This window comes from Phyllostomus hastatus, unplaced genomic scaffold, assembly GCF_019186645.2.
Source record: "Phyllostomus hastatus isolate PE091 unplaced genomic scaffold, TTU_PhHast_1.1 phas_contig_210, whole genome shotgun sequence".
NCBI classification, from domain to species: Eukaryota; Metazoa; Chordata; class Mammalia; order Chiroptera; family Phyllostomidae; genus Phyllostomus; species Phyllostomus hastatus.
This window is the reverse complement of record NW_025333737.1, coordinates 13,820,353-13,844,561: the sequence shown is the minus strand read 5'-3', so window position 1 is coordinate 13,844,561 and position 24,209 is coordinate 13,820,353. Positions and strand designations below refer to the sequence as shown.

Below are 24,209 nucleotides of genomic sequence, written 5' to 3'. Positions count from 1 at the left end.
CCACTAACGAAAGCTGCATCAATAAAACAACTCTTCAAACCAGAGAGTGAACTGGAAGCTGGATGAAGCGTAGATGGGACTGAAGTCAAAATCTGGATGAAACTTCTTTCTAAACTTCTAACGCGCATGCCAATAACCACAGAAAAAGAGCTCGATCAACCAAAAATGACTATTCTTTCTGGTTTCACTTGAAAATATGATGTGAATATGTTGGGTGTTTATTTATATTTTGGGGACAGCATAAGGATTGGAAGAGAAGGTAAAGAGAATCTTCATATCCAAAATGAGAATAAAAGCCGATGTAACACTTTTTGATTAAATATTCATTGTTTCCTTGAGGCTTTAAAAAACCTGGAAGAAGTAATTTACCAACAAAGAGTGTACTACATCTAATGAGTAGCTTTACTTAGGCTTTTGACTTGTAGTTTATAAGTGAATTGTTTTTTTTTAAATCTCCCCAGGAAAACCTCTCCATTTCACACATCTGAGAGCTATTCATCTTCCAAGTCTGTCAGCACATCCTTTTCTAAACTTGGAGAAATAGTTCTCTACTTTAAGAAGTGTTATTTAACATTATATTCTTTGAGGGACCTCACTTTTGTGTTTGGTTAAGGGGACAACAAGACTGCACATCTGCAAAAAGGTTTCTTTGTCATTTTTCTTTTTTAATCTCAAAACTGTACTTGGTAAGGGATCATCACCACACACTATAAACACGACTGAGTCCTGGAGAACGGGAGCCAGGGACTGAACGGTCCATACCAGGTCCATTCTTTTATTTTTTTAAATTAGTAATATAATAGATGCTTGTTAGATAATGAAAAATAAAACACTGAATGTGGAGACAAAGTAAAACCTGAAGAACATTCTTTTACCCTCTTTCCCTCTCCATTCCCAGGTGCGCCGCCTCCGCTCCCTCATCCTAGACCAACAGTGTACTTGGTATTCAGCCTTTCGGAAGACCTTCCGTGTCATTACAAAACAACACAGACTCTGTCCCTACGCAATTCTTCTATGACTTGCTTTTTAAATTCAACAGTTTATGCAGAGTCTCTCTTTCTTTTAAAAACCCACACAGTATTCTGCTGAATATATGTATTTCATCATTCTCTAAAAACACTTAGCAGTTTTAAAAATTTTTTTACAAGTACTGTTTAATTGAACATCCTTATTCATAATTATTTAATTACATGTGTTTCCACGGCATAGGCTCCTAAAGATGGAGCTGCTAGTTAAAAGGCATACATGTTTTTGTTTTGGTGCTATCATCAAACTACTTTCCAAAAAAGCTAAATCAATGCTCACAATCAACAGTCTATGAAACTGATGGGTCACATGTGTAAAGTAGGAAAATTGCAGCAAGACTTGAGGACAGAATGTATACCAAACCATTTAGCATGCACATTTCTGTGTGCATGTGATGAAGTTCAAACTTCTAAATTTGATTGCCATAGTTTTATGTTCAGAAGAACTTTAGTTACCATACGCCAAATGATCTACCCCACCACTTTTAAATTCCTCAATCAACAGGTGATTTTATAAAACTTGGAGAACATTTTCTTATTTTCTAGCCCTTAAAGTCACAGTGTGCTAGTAATACAGCACGAAAAGGCTTCTGCAGAGCCAGCCGTGGTAGACACGCTGCACACGCCCATGCACGTTTCCTGGTATCTGTGGAGCCCCTCCTCCACAGCAAACATAGCTTGGCATGCGACTTGCTTTAACCAAAACAATACAGCACAGAGGTGACGGTGGCCAGTTCTAGGCTTAGGCCTTAAAAAGATCCAACAACTTCTGCTCTTGTGTCTGAGAAACCAGCCACCTCATTACCTCTCCTTTGCTGGGGAGGGAGAGGCCCTGGGGAAAGTGAGAGGCCTCTGATACCAAGTGGGGATGACCAAGGAACCTGGCCAACGATGAGGACTAGGCCCCAGATGGTGACCCAGCAGCCATTCCAGCCAGCCCTCCACCCTTGGAGCCATTCTACCTGAGTCATCAGGTGTGTGAGAGAAGAGGCCATCTTGACGAGGCAGCCCCAAATGACGCCACCCAGAGGAGTGCTGCACTCACCCAAACTCCTGACTCATGGTATTGTGAGAAATAATTAAATGATAGTTGTTTTTAAGCCACTAAATTCTACAGAAGCCTATTTGATAACGATAACTAACACAACCTAAATACTTAAATGGTTTTTTCCATACTGCTATTCTAGAACAGTCAAACAATTCTCAGACTTGAGAACATAGAACGTTTACCTGACATACTCCTTTTTATTTTCTTCGGTAACAGGAATACTCTTGCCATTTGGTTTTAGTTCATGCTGGATAATTTCCCCATATGCATTATGTTCAACACAGAAGGTATGATCCAAAACACCTGTAATATCATTCTCACTGGAAAGGAAAGAGAAGGAAAGATACTTAACTGGAAAATCTAAGATACAGACCCTACAGATATATTAATTGGTGAGACAAATAAAACTAAAAGAGTTTTATGGTGTGACAAATAGAAGATCAGATTCCTCTGACTATTCTTATGCTACCATACCTCCCAGTTCTTGGGCAGAAAAGCGAGAGCTTTAACCTGCATAAACACAGGGAACACTTCACTACTTGAGTAAGAGAAAGAGCCCTGGCCAAAGCGAGGCTTGCCGTAGGGAACTTCAGTTATGTCTGGCTTTCAGGTAAGAGGCCCCACTTGAATCTAGGTACCCCCAGCAACCAAATGCCTGAGTATCCCCAGAGAGAGAGCCACTCATGCTGGCAAAATAAGTATGGCCAATATGTCTTCATAAACTAATGCCCTCCCACAAAACAGAACTGGTTCCTGAAGGTACCCTTTTTAAAGTGCGGTTTCAACAATCACCACATCCCCAGGAATTTGCTATTTTAACACACGCAGGACTGAAATCAAACTTGCACCACATCGAGAAAATCGTTTATATATAGTACTTTTAAAAAAATACACTATAGTTTTTTTTTCTTTTTAAAATACTATCATTCACTTTTAGGAATTTGAAATAAACAGGAAAGCAGCAGGAGGAAGACAAAGTCTAATGTCCTATCACTCAAATAATCACTCAATATTGAAATATTTTGTGTTTTTAAATTTTAAAGAAGTACATCCATTGAAACAGTATCTTTTTTAAAAGCTCAGATTCCAATTACGAAAAAACAGATATAAGACTCAATACATACAGTATCCACACTAAACTGTTATGAAGATCTGGATCAACTAACTCCATGTCATCCAAAGTAATTGACTTCCCAAGCAACTGTTTATAAAAAGGCAATGTGAAACCACCATCGATATAATGTCCATGAAACACAGCCATTCCCATTATTCGTCCAACAAAGTGGAAATATGATAAGTGTTCCTGAAATTGAAAAGAGTTTATATAAATACTAATATTAGACACATTTCAGGAGGTTTTTAATAAAAGTTAATGTTTAAGCAACATGAATCTTTTTACAGTAAGTATTAACTTATACTCTAGTTTACAACTATTTAGATGGAATAGGCTATCGTATCAAAGCTCAGTAATCACTAGGGGGAGTTTCTACTGGGCAGGCTCAAGATACTGCGCTGTTATAAAATATTACAACAGAGTCCATGCCTCTCTCAAAGGGCAGAGTCACTTTGTAAAATTCATCTCCAAAAATTCAGTCCAGACAACAGTCCCACTGCAGCTTCTTCGTTACACCCCTCTCAGATCCTGCTGCGCTCTTCACAATCCTGGCTCTGCTGTGGAAAAAAAAGCTGTCGATCCTAAACCTATTTCCTTGACCTAACCAGAAACTAAAATGCAAAACATCTCAGATTTAAGGGCACAGATTTCATGTCTAACTTGGACTAGAGTCCCAATTCTACCAGTCATTAGCTATGCATACTTGGGCAAATTACTTAACCCCTATAGGACTAATTTTCCACATCTGGAAAAGTAAGGGTAATAACAGTGTCTAAAAAAGGATCTCTGTGAGGAGTAAAATGAGATGGCGAAGCCCCGGCACGGGACCTGGCATAATAGGATAAACGCTCAGCCAATGTGAACCGTCACTACCGCAGTGGCAGGAATGAGCTCCCCAGGCAGAGTCTTCACCTAAAAGCTTTCCCTTGACGCACGAGTCCCAGCAATGACTCGAACATCCCTACCATGTTTGCATATATTTGGTCTCTCCCGATACATTGTTTTGTCAGCTAGGTATTTGTGTTTTAAACTTCTTTTACTTCTCTATTTAATAAGTAATCTTTAAACCTCCCTCTTACCTTACAAAAACACCTTTTGTTCTGTTTCTTTGTAAAAAGTAATACACGTTCACTACAACTATTTAGAAAATACAGACAAGAAAAATAATTACCCATAATCTAATACCCAGAGATAACTAACATCAGTATTATAGTGTAGATGGAGCCTTTCAGTGTTACATATGTACATACACACCAAAACTGTATCATACTATTTTATAATCTTTTCATATCATAAATACCATCTTGACATGTCATTACCTATTATCCCACAATGTCATTTTAATAGCTCTATAATATGTATGCCCTTGTATGGAAAAATAATAGAAATAATATAAAAACAAGTTAGTAGCAGCTGCTAACTTTTGGTGAGTGCCTAATAATATATAATAAGGTTAATAATGTGTAGCACTACACTGAATACTGAATGTGCAGGGGCCCACTGAATTGTCACAACCCTTCTCTAAGGTATAAACTACATTTATTATTATTAGCAATGATAAAATTGAAGCTCAAGTCAACAAATTTGCCCAAGTCACAAAGCTATTAAGTAATGGGATCCTGTTATGATGGCATGCCTAATTCCAGATTCTGTGTTTGTAATTGTTAATGTCATTCTGCTTGTCATAATTTAATCAACCCCTGCTTACGGACAACAATGCTGTTTCCAACTGGGGCTACTATAAACAATGACGCAGTAAACATATGTTCCTGTGTCCAAACTGTTGAATATATCCACAGTTGTTTACTTGAGAATATTTTCTAAAAGAGGAACTACTAAGTTAAAGTCTGTAACTAGGACAAGGAGAGTAATCCTATTTCATAAGCTACATTGACATTTAAAGATGAAAAGTACTGTAGGTCATAAGTTAATTCATATCATCAGAACCAGCAATCATACCGGGTTAACTGCAGAATCAGGATTGATCTGCAGTGTATAGATATCATCCCTTGAATACTGGAAGAGGCCATAGTATGGATTCAACATTTCATGTGACAAGAGATATAACCACTCCCTAGAAAACAAGATATGACAAAGGAACTTTTTATTAATGAATGTATTTTTATTAAAATGCTATTAATCATTTTAGCAAAGAAATTTTATAGAGAAAAATAAAACAATAATTAATTACATAAGATTACATTGGAAAAATCTATCATGCCCAAAAGCAAATGAAGACTCTTGTTTTGTTATGATGCAATCACTTCTCACTCATTTGGGGCAATTCTATGACAGATTAGCAGCAGAGAGTATAAAGGTATTACCCAGAAGTACCAACTACTAATTACATGATGCATCCCAGTGGTCTTCTCCTTTTAATTGCTAAGTAAATTTGTAATCCATGATAAATATAAAGGAAAGGATATTGTTCAAAATATTCAGGCAATCGACATTATCCTAGTCTGCTCCTATCATGGAAGATTTATACTCTAGTTAACATAGATACATATAATGCAGCATTACTCCCACTTTCAAACAGGGTGTGTTTTGTTGTTGGTATTGTTTTAGTAAGAAAATGTCATTATTCATTTCATCATCTTTTTTGTGTAATCCCTAAAACATCCCGTGATAAAAGTGTAAGTGGCCACTGGAAACCGAGAAGTGGTACGGAACAACCAAAAAGGACCTGCTCACCCTAGCCCGTATCTCTTGGTGTGTTCTATACCACTCCTCAGTTTCAAGTGTACCTCAATATTTATAAAACCTCATAATAAACAGGACTTTAAATTTATTAAATCCTTCATATTTTTCAAAGTATGAAAAATAACTTATCCATAACTGAAATATGAGGGGGTACTGGAAAATGTAATTTATTTTTAAAAATTGGGTATTTATTCTTATATGTTTAAATTTCAGTCACCTTCAAAGTGCTCTCTATTTGATGCAATGCACCTACTGAGACATTTTTCTACCTCAAAACAATTTTTGAACTTGTCAATTTTGATGCCTTTTACTGCTTCTGCCATTTTTTGTTTCACCTCTTCCACAATGGCAAAATGTTTCTCTTTGAGGACTTTTTTCATCCAGAGAAACAAAAAAAAAGTCTCTCAGGGTGAGATCGGGTGACTAGGGAGGGTGGGGCACAGAGGTCATGCCATTTTTGGTCAAACGCTGCTGAACATTCAGTGTGGTATGGGCAGGTGCATTCATAAATCACCCATCATGAAATGGGCAAATGCATTGGAAGAGTCTTCAAAAAAAATTCACTGAGGCCGAATGCAGCCTCTCACAACACCACCAGCAGATACACTGATACTGATGGGTTCCTAGAACACTCGTCTAGCAGGGGAAGCTTGTAGTACAAGGGACCCACCCTCCATGAGATAATACTGGTGGGTTGTTTTTTTGGTCTCTTCTCATACAATCACTAGTCTAGGACTTGAAGAGATGTAGTTCTAGTTTCAATTCTTGTCATTCCTCACCTAGGAAAGGTATCTAAATGAAATGTTGCTATGGATTAAACACACCAAATAATATATTTTTATGAAATACTTTTAAAAAGAAGTTAAAGAACTATGTTTTTAAATTCTATAATGTGCTGGAATCTAGCTCAAATCACTACCATTTATTTTATACTTGAAAAACTAGAAATTAAAAACAAGTGAGGTCTCCACATAAGTACTTTCCTAACACATAACACTCACCTGTCATGTCTTATATGCTCTTTGTACATGTGGGGTTTTTTTAAAGAAAATTCAAATTTTTGTTTTCTTTCACCAAGTATTTAGAACATACATCAAAGCAGAACCCAACTGCTTTTGGGTTCTACTACAGAGAAAGATCAGAAAAAACAGTTCACTGCCACTCCCTTTTAGTCTGCCCAAATCCTGAGAGTAGTGAGGTTAAGAGATAAACGATAGCCCTGACCAGTATGGCTCAGCTGGCTGGGTATCGTCCCACAAAGCCAAAGGTCATGTATTCAATCCCAGTTAGAACATGGGCTTGGGTTGCGGGTTAGATCCCTTGTCGGGGCACCTATGAGAGGCAACTGATTGATGTTTCTCTCTCACATCAATGTTTCTCCCTCCCTGACTCTCTCTCTCTCTCAAAATAAATAAATATTTTTTAATAAAAAATAAACAAAAAAAACTACTTATTTAGCCTAACCATATAATTATAAGCATTTAGATTCCATTAGCAGGTAATTAACAGGTTTTTTCAATAAGCATTCAAAATCGAGTTATGAATAAATCACAAGAATTCCATAGAAAGTACTAAGTGTGATGTATAAGTGATCAATTCTAAATATCCAAACTAAAGAAAACTATCCATTTGCAGTTAAAAAGGTCACAGGATGAAAATAAGTCTACAGATGAAAGCAAGTAATGTTAACAATTATGGGACTCAGTGGAAATAAAATTTAATTAAGGTTGGATTTAGAGTGGGGAAGCAGCAACACATTGTAGCTCTCTACAATGTTTCTGCTACACTTACATAAAGTAAAATTTCACACCTGGAAAAAGACACCTTCATGTATGAATAGAACATAAGGACCATTGATGATCCACACACACACACATTCCTTGAACAAGGTTGAAAAGCACGGCAATGGAAGCAAAGGGAAATAGTATTCAGTTTACATTATGTCATTAAAGTCTCATGGTTGTTCCTGACAATACACAGCAGAAGAGAGATGAAGAAAATATAGGGCCTGCAGGTCTACCAATAGTTAATATAGGGTTGCAGCTAGTTTTCAGAGAAAGTCTCATTGGGCTACATGATCCATTACGTCTCTCTTCCTACCCCCCTTCCCCTCTGTCTAAAAATAAATAAATAGCTAGGTGGGTGGGTTGGGATGGGAGTAAAAGATAGAAAATTGTAATGCAACAACAATTTAAATAAAATTTTAAAAATGATCATAAAAAAATAAAAGTGATAATGACAAGCCAAAAAATAAATAAAATCTTTTTTAAAAATCCACCTCCTCACACATATTATAAATAAATAAATAAGAAAGAATATCCTCCTATTGCAAATATTAGGGAATGTCACACTAGAAAAAATATCAATGAGAAGGTTACACCACAGGGAGTATCTTAAATTTGTAAATATACGGAGCCATATGTTATTTCCTGAGAAGCACGTCTTTACCTGGCGACCCCTCCGTAGTCAAGACCTTCTTCTCCACGGAACTTTATCATTAATCGTTTCCAGAGATCTTTTGGTCTCATTTTCATGACCTGTCGATATGACTCCTGAAAAAAAGTTAATATACTGTAATTACTAGGTGCTTTTAACCTATTATTTAAATTCTCCCTCCCATTCCATCTACACATTCCACCTACAAAACATTTTTATTTAAATAAGGTGAAATTCAACAATCAAATCAATGAATAAACTCCAAGTGTTTGAAACCTCTTGGAACTTCTAAAAACAAAATGACTATAGCCTAATACTACTGAAACCAATTCAGTTGATAAATTATTAAAAGCCTACTAAGTGCAAAATTCCGTATTTGAATATTATTGATTTTTTTTTGAGAGAGAAAGCGGGTAAAAGGGAGGGAAGGTGGAGAGAAAGGAGGTGGGGGAAAGAGAGAGAGAAGTCAGTTTGTTGTTCCACTTATTTGTGTATTCATTGGTTGCTTCCTGTATGCACCCCAACCATGGACTGAACCTGCAACTTATGCGTATCAGGACAACACTCTAAGCAACTGAGCTACCCAGCCAGCACCACAAAATTCCATATTTAAGTTCTATGAACCATAGTGGTGATTCCTTTCATATTAAAAAATAGAATTTGATATAAGTACCAAAATTTTTAAAGATGGCTGACCTAATTCTAGGTCATCAGCACCAGTAGAAAATAAAGGTTAATGAAAAAGAAATTTCCAAAAGAACGTAATCATTAATGTTCTTTTCATTAAACTGGCAATATTATATTATTTTACAATACAAATGACTGACTACAAACAAGGCCAGAACTGTTCTGAGAGAAAAAAGTTCATCCTTTGGGAAAATAATAATCAAGTCCCCAAACATCTTGCCCAGGAACCCACTAATGAGTGGGAAACCTCTGACTTGGAACTCTGCCACCAATTATGTAAGAATTCTGAAGTTGATGTTAGGGCTATAAAATCCAAAGATAAAAGAATATACTAGAAAGGAAAATTTTCAATAAAATAAGGAAGTAGTACAAGAGTAATTAAACAAACTGATTTTCTGATTTAAGAGTCCTTTACCTTTTGGAAGAATTAGAAAGTAAGGGATGGATAATACTTGTGGTCTTTTAAAACTCATTAACATTAAATATTTGCAATGCAGAGACCAGGCTGAACCAACTAGACCACCAAACTCTCTTCATCTCATTTAAATGTTTATTTTATACATTAAATCTCTCCAATATTATTGCCTTTAGTCTCCACAATTAAAAAAGAAATTAATGAAAACTCTCCCATTCTAAAGAGTCCCAAAAAGTATTCTTGGAAAACAGAGAGCAACACACTGAATCTTAATTTTTCTTTATTTTAAAATAAGACTTGTAAGTTTACCTCAAAAATCTCTTCCCTGGAAACCTCAATGCGGCAATGGCCAGCCTGAGGCTGCTGTTGGGAAAGTTCTTGCCGCAAAATTTTTAGTTTCTGAACCAGGTCTCGCTTGTACCGTGGGACTGTCAGGCACTCTGTGTCATCAGGGCATAAGGACACCACTTGCTGTTGCTGCTGGTCTTTCAACTGGTTCTGCCGACTAGAAAAGTAACAAAAATACTATTAAAATATTTAAATGAAAAAGATTACAATTATACACTTAAAATAGCATTATACTATAAAACAAGTCTAGCGATATCATTTCCATGTCGTACTGAGTTCTTGGTTTGTCTTTTTCAACAATGATAAACTAGCTCCAAAGTTTATTTTTCAGAGGCCATATGAATTTATGGAATGGGACAATGGAGTTTCAACTGTAAAGCTTTATACAGCTGTTGAGAACAAATTTCTCAGATACCATTTCCATCTTTCTTCTGCACAATTACTGTCACCCGTTTTAAAATTCTGGCCTACGCCAAGCTCTGTGCTGTTATCTCGAGTCTGTCCCTCTGGGAGAGACACACAGTCTGCACTGGCAGGCGGGCCGGCCCTTCTCCTGCACACGCTCCTCTAGGCCACAGGAACGCAGGCGGTCACACGACGGGCCTGGCACCAAGAAGTGAGCACTTTACAAACAAGTCTAAGTGCTTAGTAGAGTGACTACTTTTCCTTTATTGTGGTAAAATATACATTAACATAAAACTTACCATTTTAACCATTTTTAAGTATATGGTCAATGGAAGTACATTCACACTGCTGTGCTAAAGTGAATTTTAACTGCACATATATGGTTTACCTCAAACACATAAAATAGTCTTTCACATATAGCAGAAATACAATTAATTTTTAAAAAGCAAATTACCTAGAGATACTTTGATTCTCCTGGCAAAAAAATTATAAGTTGCATTGAAGAATTTTTCGAAGAACCTTATGATATAATGAACTAGTTAATTCCAGTAAGTTGTCAAGAGCTAAAAGTCAGATAATTTGCTACTGATGTCTATGGAGATATTGAGTGATTCAGTTGGAGTTTAATTTTACACATAAGAGAAAACACAATCTCCTAACCTAAAGGTAAAGGGCAATGGTAGCTATGATAAAATAAACAAAAATGACTTTTGGGTCTCTGACAAATCACCCAAACTTATTTTACACAAAATGGTTCTTATACACTAGACCCAATTTTATACGTAAAACATAACTATGGAGAGAAAATGCGTTTTTGATGAAAATTACAAATCACTATTCAGTACTCTCACAAACTTTGTAATAAAGGTGTTTTTTTTACACACATATACAAAAAATCAAAACAGAACATACTTTAAAAATACTCCCTAAACAATTATATTCATCCTATGCAAAAGAAAGAAATGAGCTCGGGTATATCTTACACCAGATACAAAAATTTAAATCAAAATGGATCAGAGACCTCAATGTAAAACCTAAAACCATAACTTCTGAAACACAGAAATAAACTGTTATGACTTGTGTTAGGCAAAGGTTTCTTAGTTATGATACCAAAAGCAATTCATGAAAGAACAAATGGATAATTGAACTTCATCAAAATTTCAAAGAAAACTTTGAAATCCTATATCAATACCTGATATAGGATTGTATTGCAAATATGTAAAGAAAATTCTCAAAACTCAAAAGTTTAAAAAAATCAACTTTTTAAGAGGCGGCAAAAAATTTCACCAAAGATACACAGATGACAAAAAGCACAGAAAAAGATGTCCGACATTATCAGATGTGAGAGAAATGTGAATTTAAACGATAATGAGAGAAACCACTACACACCAATCAGAATGTCTCAATAAGGCATCAAGCGTTGGTAAGGGTGCGCAGCAAGTACAACTCTCATTGACTGCTGGCAGTTGTAGTCTCTGGAATACACTGATAATAGTAAAGTACTTCCCTGGTTCAGTGAGCCATGCTAGCAAATTATTGAACTCCCCAACTTAACACCAACTAGGAAGAACTGGGACTTGGGGTTAGCATGTGAAGTCAGGACAGTTTTGAGGGACTGAGTCCTTAACCTGTGGGGCCTGACACTAACTACACGTACTGTCACACTGCATTCAATTGTTGTACATCCTGTTGGTGTCTGGAGACTTGGAGAATTGATAGGTATGACACATTTGGTGTCATAAGTTCCTTGGGTGGAAACAGATCACAGGCGGCCATGTGAGAACACAAACTGGGATGGTATGTCTACAAGCCAAGGAACAGAAAAATTTCCAGAAACCACCAAAAGCTAGGTGAGAGGGAAGGAACACATTTTCCTTCAGAGCCTCCAGAAGGAACAAAGCCTTGCTGACAACTTGAGTCTGAACTTCTGGCTTCCAGAATTGCGAGAGAATGAATTTCTAATAGTGACATTTTACAGCAGCCCTAGGAAACGAGGGTGGAAGCCCCACAGGAAGGGACGGGAGGGGAGATTACAGAGAGGCACGAGAAAACTTTTAGGATGATGGATGTGTTCGCTGTCTTCACTGTGGTGGGTTTTGTGGATGTATAATATGTCAAAACTTAAACTGTACATTTTAAATATGCACAGTTTACTGTATGTCAATTACATTTCAATAAAGCTGATTTAAATAATCCAAGGTACGCTGAGTGCATTCACAAAGACTTGTATGAAAAACTATGTCCTGCAAACAGGAAAGAAGACAAAGGTAGAAAACAAAACTAACAGCAAAAAAGGCTCCGGAGTGCACTCAGCTATCGTGGAGCTATTTCTGATGCACTCTTGGGGATAAATATTCATCTACTCCATAGAGCAGCCTGTCTCTTCAAGTGTGCCAGGGTACACCTCTGACACATAATCTTCTCCTAACGTTTCAGGACAGGCTGCTACTTAAGCACAGTGGGATTAAAATACTCATACATCAAAGTAAAACTTGACATACTCTTATATAAAATTTTGTTCAACAAAAGTAATTTATAATTAAAGACAGCAGACACCCTATCACATTTGTTACAAACAGCATCATCAGTCTTCTCTTGTTCAGACTCGCATTTTCACATATATTGCTTCAAAAACTTACTTTAAAACTAAATGCAAGTTAGCAGAGAGCCGAGGATCTGTAAATTGTGTTGTTCTGTTGTTATGGTCAACAAAATAAACTCTGCCTGTGGCCGTATTACGGATCTCCCATCCAGGAGGCAATGGACCAAGCTCTTCACAATTGATGTTGCTAAGATCCCTGCAAAAACAAATATAAAATAAAAAATACCTCATTGCTGGGCCTGCTGAGCCAAGCAAGTGTAAATGACACAGAACAATTCCATGAAGTCTGAGAAAATGTATTGTTTCAGAAACTTGAGATGTTAAGCTGGAATCTTTAATTCCCAATGGTTTAACAAACTTGCATATTCAAAACCCGATCCATAAATGGCTCAGAAAGTTTGTTCCTGGGCTTTAATGTGACACAGATTTTAAATTAATATAAAAGCAAATCACAACACTTGCCAGCATAAACTATACTTCAATACTTATCTGACAAAATATTGTCTTACAAATGTCAGTAGTATAAAGAATTAAACATTTTCTAAAATTTTCCTTCAGTTCTTTCTATCATTACTACACCATAAGATTTGTGTAAATATTCATTTTACTATTAATTTTAAGCTCTCCAACAAAGAAAAACTAGAAATATTATTAAAATTATGATCTTAAAAATAATTACAGCTGTCCCTCACTGTATCATGGTTCACTTATTGCAGCCTCACTGTAAACCCGTGATACAGTGAAGCCGTAATAAGTGAACCACGATATAGTGAGGGACAGCTGTATACTTCACTGGCAAGTACCCATACAGAATTTTATATGTTGTTAAAATTACATAGGTTTAAAAGTGTAGAAAGTGTTTAAAAGCATATGAAGTGTTTATAAGAGTATGGGAAAGGTTAATAAGAGAGTGGAAAAGGTTTACAGGAGTGTGGGAAGGGTTTATAAAGCCTTAAAATATATATAAATAATAAAATAAATAACACCACTACTTTGCGGATTGTCACCTATCGAGGGGGTCTCTGGAACGTGACCCCTGAGATAGGTGAGGGATCACTCTACAGTATACATTTCAAAGCATCCACTTTGAATTCTTAAAGCTGTAAAGCTAGTAAATGAAGAACCTGTTTAAGACATGCAAAAATAACACTCTAAGGCTGACTGCTACAATAAAAAAAGCAAAAAGACTTTTAATGGACCAAAGACCATTGTTACTGTATCACATATATTTTTTTTAGATGTTATTTATTTTTAAAGAGAGGAGAAGGGAGGGAGAAAGAGAGGGAGAGAAACATCCATCAGTTGCCTCTCACACGCACCCTGCCTGGGGACCTGGCATGCAACCCAGGCATGTGCCCTGACAGGGAACTGAACCAGTGACCCTTCAGTTGGCAGGCTGGCGTTCAATCCACTGAGCCTTGCCAGTCACAGCTGTATTATGCATTCCTAAAATACTATTATATACAGATAAAGATATACAGGACCTTAAAAATGATATAAAAGCAGCATATCTAATGTAAACTTAAACAGATAATTATAGTGACAAATTTCATCAAAGTGTTTTAAAAGTTAAACTAGAAAAAAAATTGCATGAAATCATCTCTTCTTGGTCATAATGAAACACACTGATGGGCACATATAAGCATCCATAGATTTTTTGAAACCGTAATTCTGGCTTCTGCTTATAGGTGCTCCAAGAGACTCTTCCACTATAGAACAACTAAAGCTTGAAAAGAACACACTATCTGAGACACTGTGAGTCTCAACACAATCAAGGGAAAAGTTCTAAAAATCCTTCCCTAACCCTGAGCGGCAGGCAGGCAGAAGGCTAGGCCTGCTGGTGTGTAGCTGTTAATTGAGAAACAGTCTCAGGCCAGCAGTAAGGTTGGAAAAGGAAATCTGAAACTGCCCCCCTAAGCTGAGAACTAAAAGGAAAGATGAAGTGATTCCAGGAAAACTTCCTAAATTCCTACTTCAGGTCCACAGAACTCAAACCAATTAAGATCAAACAAACTCACAAAGATCACCAAACACTTCAAAAAGGAAAGTCCGGATGACTGAGAGTCAGTGGAAACAATAAACCACAGAATTAGATTCCCAAGTACTGCCAGAGATCAAACAGAGAGAGAACAGCAATGACATGAAACATTAAAAAAAGAAGGGAACAATTACAAAGGCAAACTATCAGTGAGAGATTAGTAAGCATAAACAGATAGTTTTTAAAGTGAAACTTTTAGAAATGAAAAGCAAATATTGAAATCAAAGAATGAATAATTCTTTAGATATAATGCAGAATTTAATTTTATATCATTTTATTTAGAACTTTATAATCTAGTCATACATGGGAAAGCTCTAAAGAACTGATTAAAAGAACAGAAAACTGGAAACAATCTTTATTTCCACTTGGAAAATGACTGAAGAAAAATGGAATGTTACACAGCCATAAAAAGTAATACTGTATTTCAAGACTACATAGTCAGTGTGCAATGGCATTAATCATTGTTTTAAAGAGATATGTAAAACTTGATGAAATGGGATTTCTCAGATAAACCTAAGTTTACTGGATATCTTTAAATAAAGTAACTGAGTTGTACCATTTTATAAATGTCTTTGAATAGTGATGATATTTTAATAGAATCTAAATGCTTATAGTCTGCTTTGATAAAAGATCCTCCACACAAATGGTATGTTTATTAAAGGGTCCTTCAAAAACAAAAGATATGATATATGATGACATAAAGATATGATTTTTAAGATAACAATTTGAAGTATAGAGACTAAAGAAAAATAGCCCATAGCATAATTCCATAAAGTCATTATTCAATATTTAACATGAAATATTCTTTAAGATTTTATTTATTTATTTTTAGAGAGGGAGGAAGAGAGGGAGAAAGAGTGAGAAACATCAGTTTGTGGTTGCATCTCATGCACCCACAACTGGAGACCTGGCCCACAACCCAGGCACATGTCCTGACTGGGAATTGAACTGGTGACCCTTTGGTTCGAAGGCCAGCACTCAATCCACTGAACCACAGCAGCCAGGACACATGAAATATTCTTAAACCTTTATAGAAGCTACATAATCATTTATGAAAAACTGACGTTTCCTCAGGAATAAGAACATATTACCAACAGTGCTGCCAAAATCTATTTCATCTTCTGATGCCAGCTTATATAGTATTCTTTCAACAGATAACTCAAGATCTACTTTAACTACTATAAAACACTTAGTTTAAAAAAAATTACTTCTGTACACTTCCTTCTAATGATTTTAAATTATTTTTTTAAAAAGCTTATCATTGACCTTCAGCTGGAATAACAGAATCCATAACACTTCTTTTCATACTTCACATAATAAAAGTCTTGCTGCTAAAAGATAGGCCCATGGATTTTTTTCAGTGAGCTTATTAATAAAACAAAAACGTCCTCCCCACTACTATTTTTAAACTAACAGCTTATATTATCAAGACACAGAAATGACAATCTTGATACAATAATTGGTGATACCACATTTCTTTGGTTGCCACCCTTAAAAGAATCTAATTAAGCTCTATGACAAAGTAAAATAGTTTCATTATCATCATTTTATTTATAAATAAAGTAAAGGTATCAAGGCAATCTAAGATCAGCTAGTCACATCTGGTTTTGATTCAAATACATGAATCTTGACAAGTAGAGCTTTGAGTATAAGCTTTAAGAAAAAAAAAAAGATCTCAGGTAAATGCACTGAACAATGCCTGTAGTTCAAATGCACAAAATTTGGCATTTAATAGAAATTTAACTTAATTATGCTATACTTCTTTTCTATATTACAGTGAAACTTTATTAAGGAACACATAAGAAAACACTGAATACACTTTTATAAAGTTAAAACAAACCATTTTTTTAAAAAGCCTAACTGGAAATATCAATTTTCTATCCTTTTAAAAAAAAAGGTATGTACGGTATGTCTTTTGTAAGATTTTGTATGTTTTTTCTCCAGGTCTGTTTTCAAACTCCTAAAACCCATGTTTTTACCCAGATTTTTTAAAAAATGGAAAGTGGACAGGGACTGAGGATTGGTTGGGGGTAGGGCACTGGGGTAGGATTACAGAGAAGTAGGTAGGACTTTACATTAAACGTTAAACGGACATGAGTATTAGAAAGAACCAAACTTTTAAATAAACTATTTTAAGAAGTTGGAGATTAAATAATCAAAGAAACCCTGGGTAAAATGGATATTCAAGGGTACAAAGAATATTTAGAATATTTTCTCACCTAGGCACTCTTGGATCATGCCATGTGCTCACACCAGTCTGAGTATGCAAGAAATACACCTGACCTTGTTGAGTTGTCCTCTGTTCTGTAAAATTAAGAAACACTAATAATAAAAACATATTCAAAGTGTCCAAACCAAAGACAGCTATAGACACAAGACTGTTAATAAGTAAATTATCCAAATTACCAATCTACATTACGACAAAAATTTTGCTTTATAAATCATGTGTTCAGAACTCAATACATTTTGTCCTGGAAACAATCGTATCAATACTGATGAGGGGTCACCAACCAGCTAATCTAAAGCCAACTATACTTATAATGTGGCTCAATTACTAACCACATTGCAATGCAAAATAGAAAACAAGTTTGTGACAGTACCGATAATTCAACAAAACAAACGTGAAGAAATGATCTTTTATTTGTCTTAAATGTGGACCCTGAGTGGAACAAAAGAAGGCTCAGAGAAAGATGCCAGATAAGTAGGAAGATTCTGAGGTACTTGCAGAAACTTTCAAAGGGTTTGCTGAACAGTAATGTTTTTTTTTTATTATGCCAATTTTATAACAAAACTTGTGGGGTGGTTTTCTTGAGAGAGGTGTATTCTCAACACTACATTTACACTTAAACAGAAGAAGATGGAATGCAGGGGACACACTCTCTGGTCAAAAACAGGCAAAGATGGAAGAATAATCAAGGTAGAAAGAGGAGGACTAACACGCAGTGTACCTATCGGGGAGAAAAAAGTCAAAAGTGACATTAACTCAAAGCCCTAGGGAAGAAAGGAGAAAGCCAGCGGAATGAGAAGGAAATACGTGAAAGGGTCCCTTCACTGGTGGCTTCAAGTCTTTATAATACCATGTTTTTAAGCAACAGACTTTTTCCTTAACTATCTAATGAAAAATTCTACATATAAAATGATAATACTATTGCTAATATTTATTAGTATAAATTTGTTTATAAGTCTATAACTAAGTGAATTTAAACCTTTTAAAATTATAAACATAATACGATGTTTAAAACTGATTGTAGATAAGAGCTGCAATAATTTTAGCCTTGGTATCCACTTTATGCTTATGTTTAGGTTGAATTAAAAAAAAATTTGGTTGGATTAAAAAAAATTTTAATCCATGTCATACAAATATTATAAAAGTATAACCACTCCCACTCCAAACAGCTTGCCTTATAATCTCAATTAAAGAGAAATAGCAGGAAATACTTTATTCTGAGGTCTGAATATTAATAAGAGCAGCTAAAATTTATTAAGGTGCTTTTTATGCCAGACACTGTGCCAGGCACTTCACATGAAATTATCATTTATTTCTTTGTGACAAACCTGCATGGCTGGCACTATTATTTTCCCTATTTTATAGAACATAAAACTGAGACTCTAAGAGGTTAATGTGCCCACTATCACACAACTAATATGTGGCAAAGCCAGGGTATAAACCCGGATATGCCCCTTTCCCAAGCCCAAGCTATACTGTAAGTTCACCCATGCAGCAGAGCACAATTAATGAACAAATTGGGTTTTTTAAAATTGAGTTAAAATATATTTTAAAATGAAGTTAAAATCATGTATTTGCAGAACAGTTTTAAAAATATCCTACAGTAAAAATAAAAGCTAGATCAGGAGACTCCCAGTGTTCATCATCAGGTGTCACCAGCAGCCTGGGATAGTTTATTTATATGGGCAGGCTGTTGAGATGAGGATGTAACTGGTTAGCATTTAGCAAGGAAGGGGAGGAGACCGAGTTCATACTATCTATAGGAGTCCACAAGTTGTGATTAATTTAGAAAGTTCTGTATTCACCCAGAAGATCCATATCACCTTCCACATGAAATTGTACAATTCAGGAAATTGTAATAATTTTACACAAACAGAAATGACTAAATTATTTACAACAATAACCCCATAACTCAAATAACCAAAAATTATAGACAATATATAGGTATATGCTTTTGAAGTTATTTCTAAATATGTATGTCTAGAAAATTACATTTCAGGCCTGACTTCAGATTACCATTATCAATAACAATACCATCTTACCTTTTATACAGGGCCTACTTACAAAGAAGTCTCATATTGTTTCATATGCTCCTCATAATACTTTTGTGATAGAGAGAGGTATCATTCATCTTATTTCATTATAAAAGAGCAAAAAGGCTGAGGTAAATGACTAGCCCAAGGTCAAACTGTCGGTCAGGTAGTCTTCTACCACTTCAAAGACTTTTCAAAGTTGGGAAGTTTTACATTTACTTTTATTTTCATGCAGAATTCCTAAACCCAGATTAATAACTTCTTTAAAAGTTGATTTTCCGGCTCTGTTAGCAAGCTGAAATCAGTAAACCACACTTTATTTTTTCTCTGCTAGTTGTCATACCATAGCCTTCTGGTAGGTCTGGAGGAGTATGTAAATGTGTCCTGCTCATGTAATTTCTATGTCGTTGTGACCTGACTCTCCTCTCTGCCAGTCTGGGATCTGACGACTGTCCACATGTTGCACCATTTGTTCCACTAATTGGAGTGTTCTCATCAACAAAGCAGCTAAGAGGTCTGCCAGGACTAGAATATTCAGATGCCGGTCTATGGAAAGTAACAGAGAAAAAAAGTTACTCAATTCAGTAGAGCTCTCTAGACAATGCATGTACTGCAGTAACAATTGCTTATAAGAAAATGGAATGACTAATACAAATATAATGATTTCAAAAACTCTGAATAAAAGCCTGAAGCCTCCATGCACAATGAAACTGAAGTAATAAGCAGAAAGTCAATTATGTCTTTCGATCATTTCATGTTGATTTTAATTACATTTTATACAAAATCCACATATATTTGTAGATGTGAGTACTAGCTCACAAAGCACTACCTCACTTAGCTACAGTCTCCCTCTCATACCTGATTCCCACCATTCTCCCACACTGCTTCTCCCTGTTCCTTGAACTTGCAAAGGTCATCTACTTAGTGCTGGACAGTAGCTCTTCTTTCCACCCAAAATGCTTTTTTCTCCCATAGGAGAAATGCTAGAGGAGCATTTTTCTCCTCTAGGCCCAGCTCCTTTGTTTTGAGGTTGTTGTTTTTGTTTTTGTTTTTTGGGTTTTTTGGGCCATTCAAATCACAGCTTTAGCTTAAATGTGGCCTCTAAGAGACATTTGAATCTAAAGTAGTTACCCAGGCATTTGACAGTGCATCACCCTAATTCCTTAGCATAGCAGTTATTTCCAGTATTTTTCTTATTTGCATCCTTGTCTTTGTCTACCAGCACTAGAATACTTACTGAGCAATGAACAAGATCGCCTAGTTTGTTCCCCACTCCACATATCCCCCACACCCAGAACAGTGCTTGGCGCATGTAAGTAAACACAAGAGTAGCTCAATAAATATTAAAAGGATAATCAAGAGTTAATTTTTAAACTAACATTTACAGCACAATCAGCTTCGCACATGTGGAAATTAAAGTCTATTTTATCAGTTAAATGAGTTAGGAGGAAATGGATTTCACTAAAATACTGACAAGTACACATTCATTTACACTCATACAATAAAAAGGGGCTATCTGGCTTCAATAAAAACCTTGGCAGTTTAATACTAGAAATTTAACTCTCAAAGAAGCATTTTTAAAAATGACAACATGATCTAAGCCTTTACCCAAGAATCACATCAGAGAAAACTTTGTGATTCAATGAGTTAAGCAATTACTCTTTAGTAAATAAAAGTATGTATAGCTAATGAGAAGCATTTGATATTCTATGTCTGGTGCCAGCCAGTCCTGCTCAGGAAGAAAAGGGTGTGGGGGTGGGGGCAAAACAAACACAGTACAGGTGGCAAATAAACTTTGTTCTTACTTTGCTTCTTTTTATTGAACTTTGTTTTTTTAGTCCTCATCTGAGGGCACTTTTTTCATTGCTCTTAGAGAGAAGGGAAGGGAGAGAAGAATATCGATGTGGGACAGAAGCACTGACTGATTGCCTCCCATACACACCCAGACTGGGGATTGTATAACCTAAGCATGTGCCTTGACCAGGAATCGAACGCTCAACATTTCGGTTATGGGATGACACTCCAACCAACTGAGTCACACTGCCCAGGGCAAACTTTGTTCTTAACTTAAAAGGAAATAAAAATGATAATTATTTTAGTGGTTGGTATAATAAAATAAAAAATAAAAATTTATCCACTTATCCTATTCATTTTTAGTCACTTATAAAGCACTTCCTTGGAGTTTCCAAAAATACCTTGCATTCCTATGTCTTGATACATTAAGCTCCATAAAGGTTTTTCCATCTTGTTCAATGCTACCACCCAAATGCTGAGCACAGTGCTACCCTGAACACTTTTCATCACCTTCCCCTTACCTAGCTAAACCCTGACATTTTTCAGGATGTAATGCAGAAATTCCACTCCTTCCAAGTTTTCCTCTGCAAGTTCCACTATCCCCTTGTCCCTCCACTCTAAGTCAGGTGCCCCTCCATACAGTCTCAGAGCATTTGATTCTTATTTTGATTACAGACCTTACTTGAAGCAATAAATATAATCATCCCCCTACATGACTGAACAAATGTAGATCCTGTGTATATATTTTGTTACAATCATTCAATAATGGACTCAAAAAATAAAAAATTAAGAGTCCCAGAAATAAGGTAACTTCTCAATTTATTCATTTAACTCATTTAATAAATATTTGCTTAGTACCATCACAGGCCCAGCAGCTATGATAACAGGATAGTCTGCTAAACAATCCTTACTGAAAATTGCTTTTTAAAAATAATGGCACTTGCTATAAGATCTACTGATCTAGAGCAGTGTAAACCAAGACAGAAAATCCAGTAAAGCTGGTAGTTAAACAGAAAGGGACGACTTCAAGAGCATGAATACCATAGACCATAGGAAGATATTTGCATGTTCTTACCGTGTTGGGCGTTCCCATTGCGTAGTTCTGGTTATGTGGTTTAGATACTGGATTCTTCCAGAGGCAGTTCTCCTTTCTTCCCAGCTTAAATAAAGATGTTAAGAGATTAGATATTAATTACTAGGTATCTGGATACTAAATATTTTTAGTGTAATAACCAAGCCAAGAAGAGATTTGTGAGTATGAATCAAGAATGACAAACTGAAAGCAATACACAGAATGTAGGAAGAATGTTTTCAACTTATTTTTTTTTAATGTACGATATATCTTCTAGAATTCTGAAGCTTCTAAAATATTTACACTGAAGTGTGAGTAGTATTTGCCATCAACCAAGCTCTGAGAATTTTTCAATAATGTCAATAATGTTCAATTAAATTACACTAATTTCTGCAGAATTTGCAGGGGGAGGCCATAATAAAATAAAAATCACACAATTTTTAAAAAATTAAATTTAACTAGGAAAGTATACAGAAGCTTTTGAAAGCATTTAGCCTACTCAATTTTTTTAAAACAGAAATGCTACTTTTTCCTCAATTTCTTATTAATTCACATAACAAAAGTCTAATGACTGTAGAAATGTAGTAATGTTAATATTTCCACTAAAGCACTGGCAGATGTTTAGGGGCCTTAAAAATATAAAAATAAAGAGATGTTAAGAGGTTCTTTCTTTTCCCCTATGATTACAATTATAGTACAATAATGTAAAGCAAGTTTAGAAAGCTTGAGACTTATATTGTTGTAATCTCTCAATATTGGTTAGTTATTTCACCTTAAATTTCCCCTTCAAAATACCATAATCTACCTCACATTCATAAAAGTTAACATATATATATCAAGAAGCTACAGTAATCTATGAACAAACTTAAATTACAGTGACTTTTAACAGTTCTAACTAAATGAGCAAATACCATAGACTGGATATAAAATTTCATGTCAAAAATAAAATGAAAACTCAACCAATTACATACTTTAGATGGATACAATTTATAGTATATGTAAATTATAGTTCATTGAAATCAATTAAAAATACTTTGAAACTAAAAAATAAAATCAGAACAGTGTCAGAACTACTATTAACAAAGATAGAGAAAGTGACAAGGAGCTTTGGAATTAAAGCTTAAACTTATATTCCAGCTCTGCCATTTATCATGCGGCCTTTGGCAAGTTATTTAACGCCTTGAGTTCCAGTTTTTTAATCTGAGAAATGAATGAGGGTAACAATGGTAGTAGCAGTAGTAATAAGAGTAGCTAATTATTTATTAAGCACTTACTATATGCAAGACACTGTGTCAAGTGCTTCACACAAGTGATTTCATCTAATCCTCACAATAACATATGGCATATGTACTATTATCATCATCTTCTTTTATAAATATAAACCAAAGCTTACAGAAATTAAATAAATTAATCATATTCATGAAGCTAGTAAGCAGAAGACTAAAAATTGGATACCAGATGACCTAATTCCAGAATCACATGCAATAAAAATGATATAAATGTATTATATAAAGTGCTTATAACAATATCTGACACATATATGCTGAAAAAAATGTTACTATATTATAATTAATATTACACAGATTCTCTATCCTATCCTTCTAATAGAGAAATGTCTCAGATTCAGCACTCACTTGCCTTGTTTTGAATAATTTAATCAAACAGAAGGTTTTTTCTTCCTGTATAATATTTACAGGAGAGTCCTATTTGTCAAGAAATTTGATTTGTCTCCTAGTCAAAACTCTTAAGAACCAAATTTAACAAATAATCAACAGCTTATTTTATAAATTTATGACAAAATACTAATTTTCCAAGTAGAAGGAAAACCTAGACACTGGCATTAATCAGTAAATTTTTAAAGTATACAAAAACACCAAATTATTTCTCATTATTATAAGGGTATTATCTGCATATGTCTGTAAGACTGTAGCTTACCCATCTGGTAAATCATTATCAAACAAACGACTGCAGTCCACAACTTGTCCTCCTGTGCCTATCCGGTCTCTGGACTGAAGACTTACTGTTAAACAACAAAAACATTACTAGGACCCACAGAACAAGAAAGAATTATTATAATTAAATAAATATATATATATATATACACACACACACGCATCTCTTTAAAAATCATCTGGCTTAGCTTATTTTAATACTTCAGAATAAACTCTTTAGTTTGGACTAAATTCTGTAATTTCTTTTTCCATGAGATTTTTTTCCTTTAGGAATGATAATAGAATTTTAAGGTCTCCCTACCTTAAAATG

General features: G+C 35.2%; 1 protein-coding gene across 2 annotated transcripts in view; it reads right to left on the bottom strand.

The window, feature by feature from the left end:
* SMURF2 (SMAD specific E3 ubiquitin protein ligase 2) overlaps window positions 1–24,209 on the bottom strand; it is a 109,529-nt gene that overhangs the window by 7,823 nt on the left and 77,497 nt on the right. For both annotated transcript variants that reach the window (XM_045836652.1, XM_045836651.1), the window contains exons 6-15: window positions 23,883–23,967; window positions 21,951–22,034; window positions 19,425–19,627; window positions 17,041–17,125; window positions 12,821–12,979; window positions 9,738–9,933; window positions 8,339–8,442; window positions 5,147–5,261; window positions 3,198–3,376; window positions 2,256–2,393 (exon numbers count right to left, since the gene is read on the bottom strand). In XM_045836652.1, coding sequence (XP_045692608.1) covers window positions 2,256–2,393; window positions 3,198–3,376; window positions 5,147–5,261; window positions 8,339–8,442; window positions 9,738–9,933; window positions 12,821–12,979; window positions 17,041–17,125; window positions 19,425–19,627; window positions 21,951–22,034; window positions 23,883–23,967 — 1,348 coding nt within the window. The remainder of the gene's footprint in view (window positions 1–2,255; window positions 2,394–3,197; window positions 3,377–5,146; window positions 5,262–8,338; window positions 8,443–9,737; window positions 9,934–12,820; window positions 12,980–17,040; window positions 17,126–19,424; window positions 19,628–21,950; window positions 22,035–23,882; window positions 23,968–24,209) is intronic.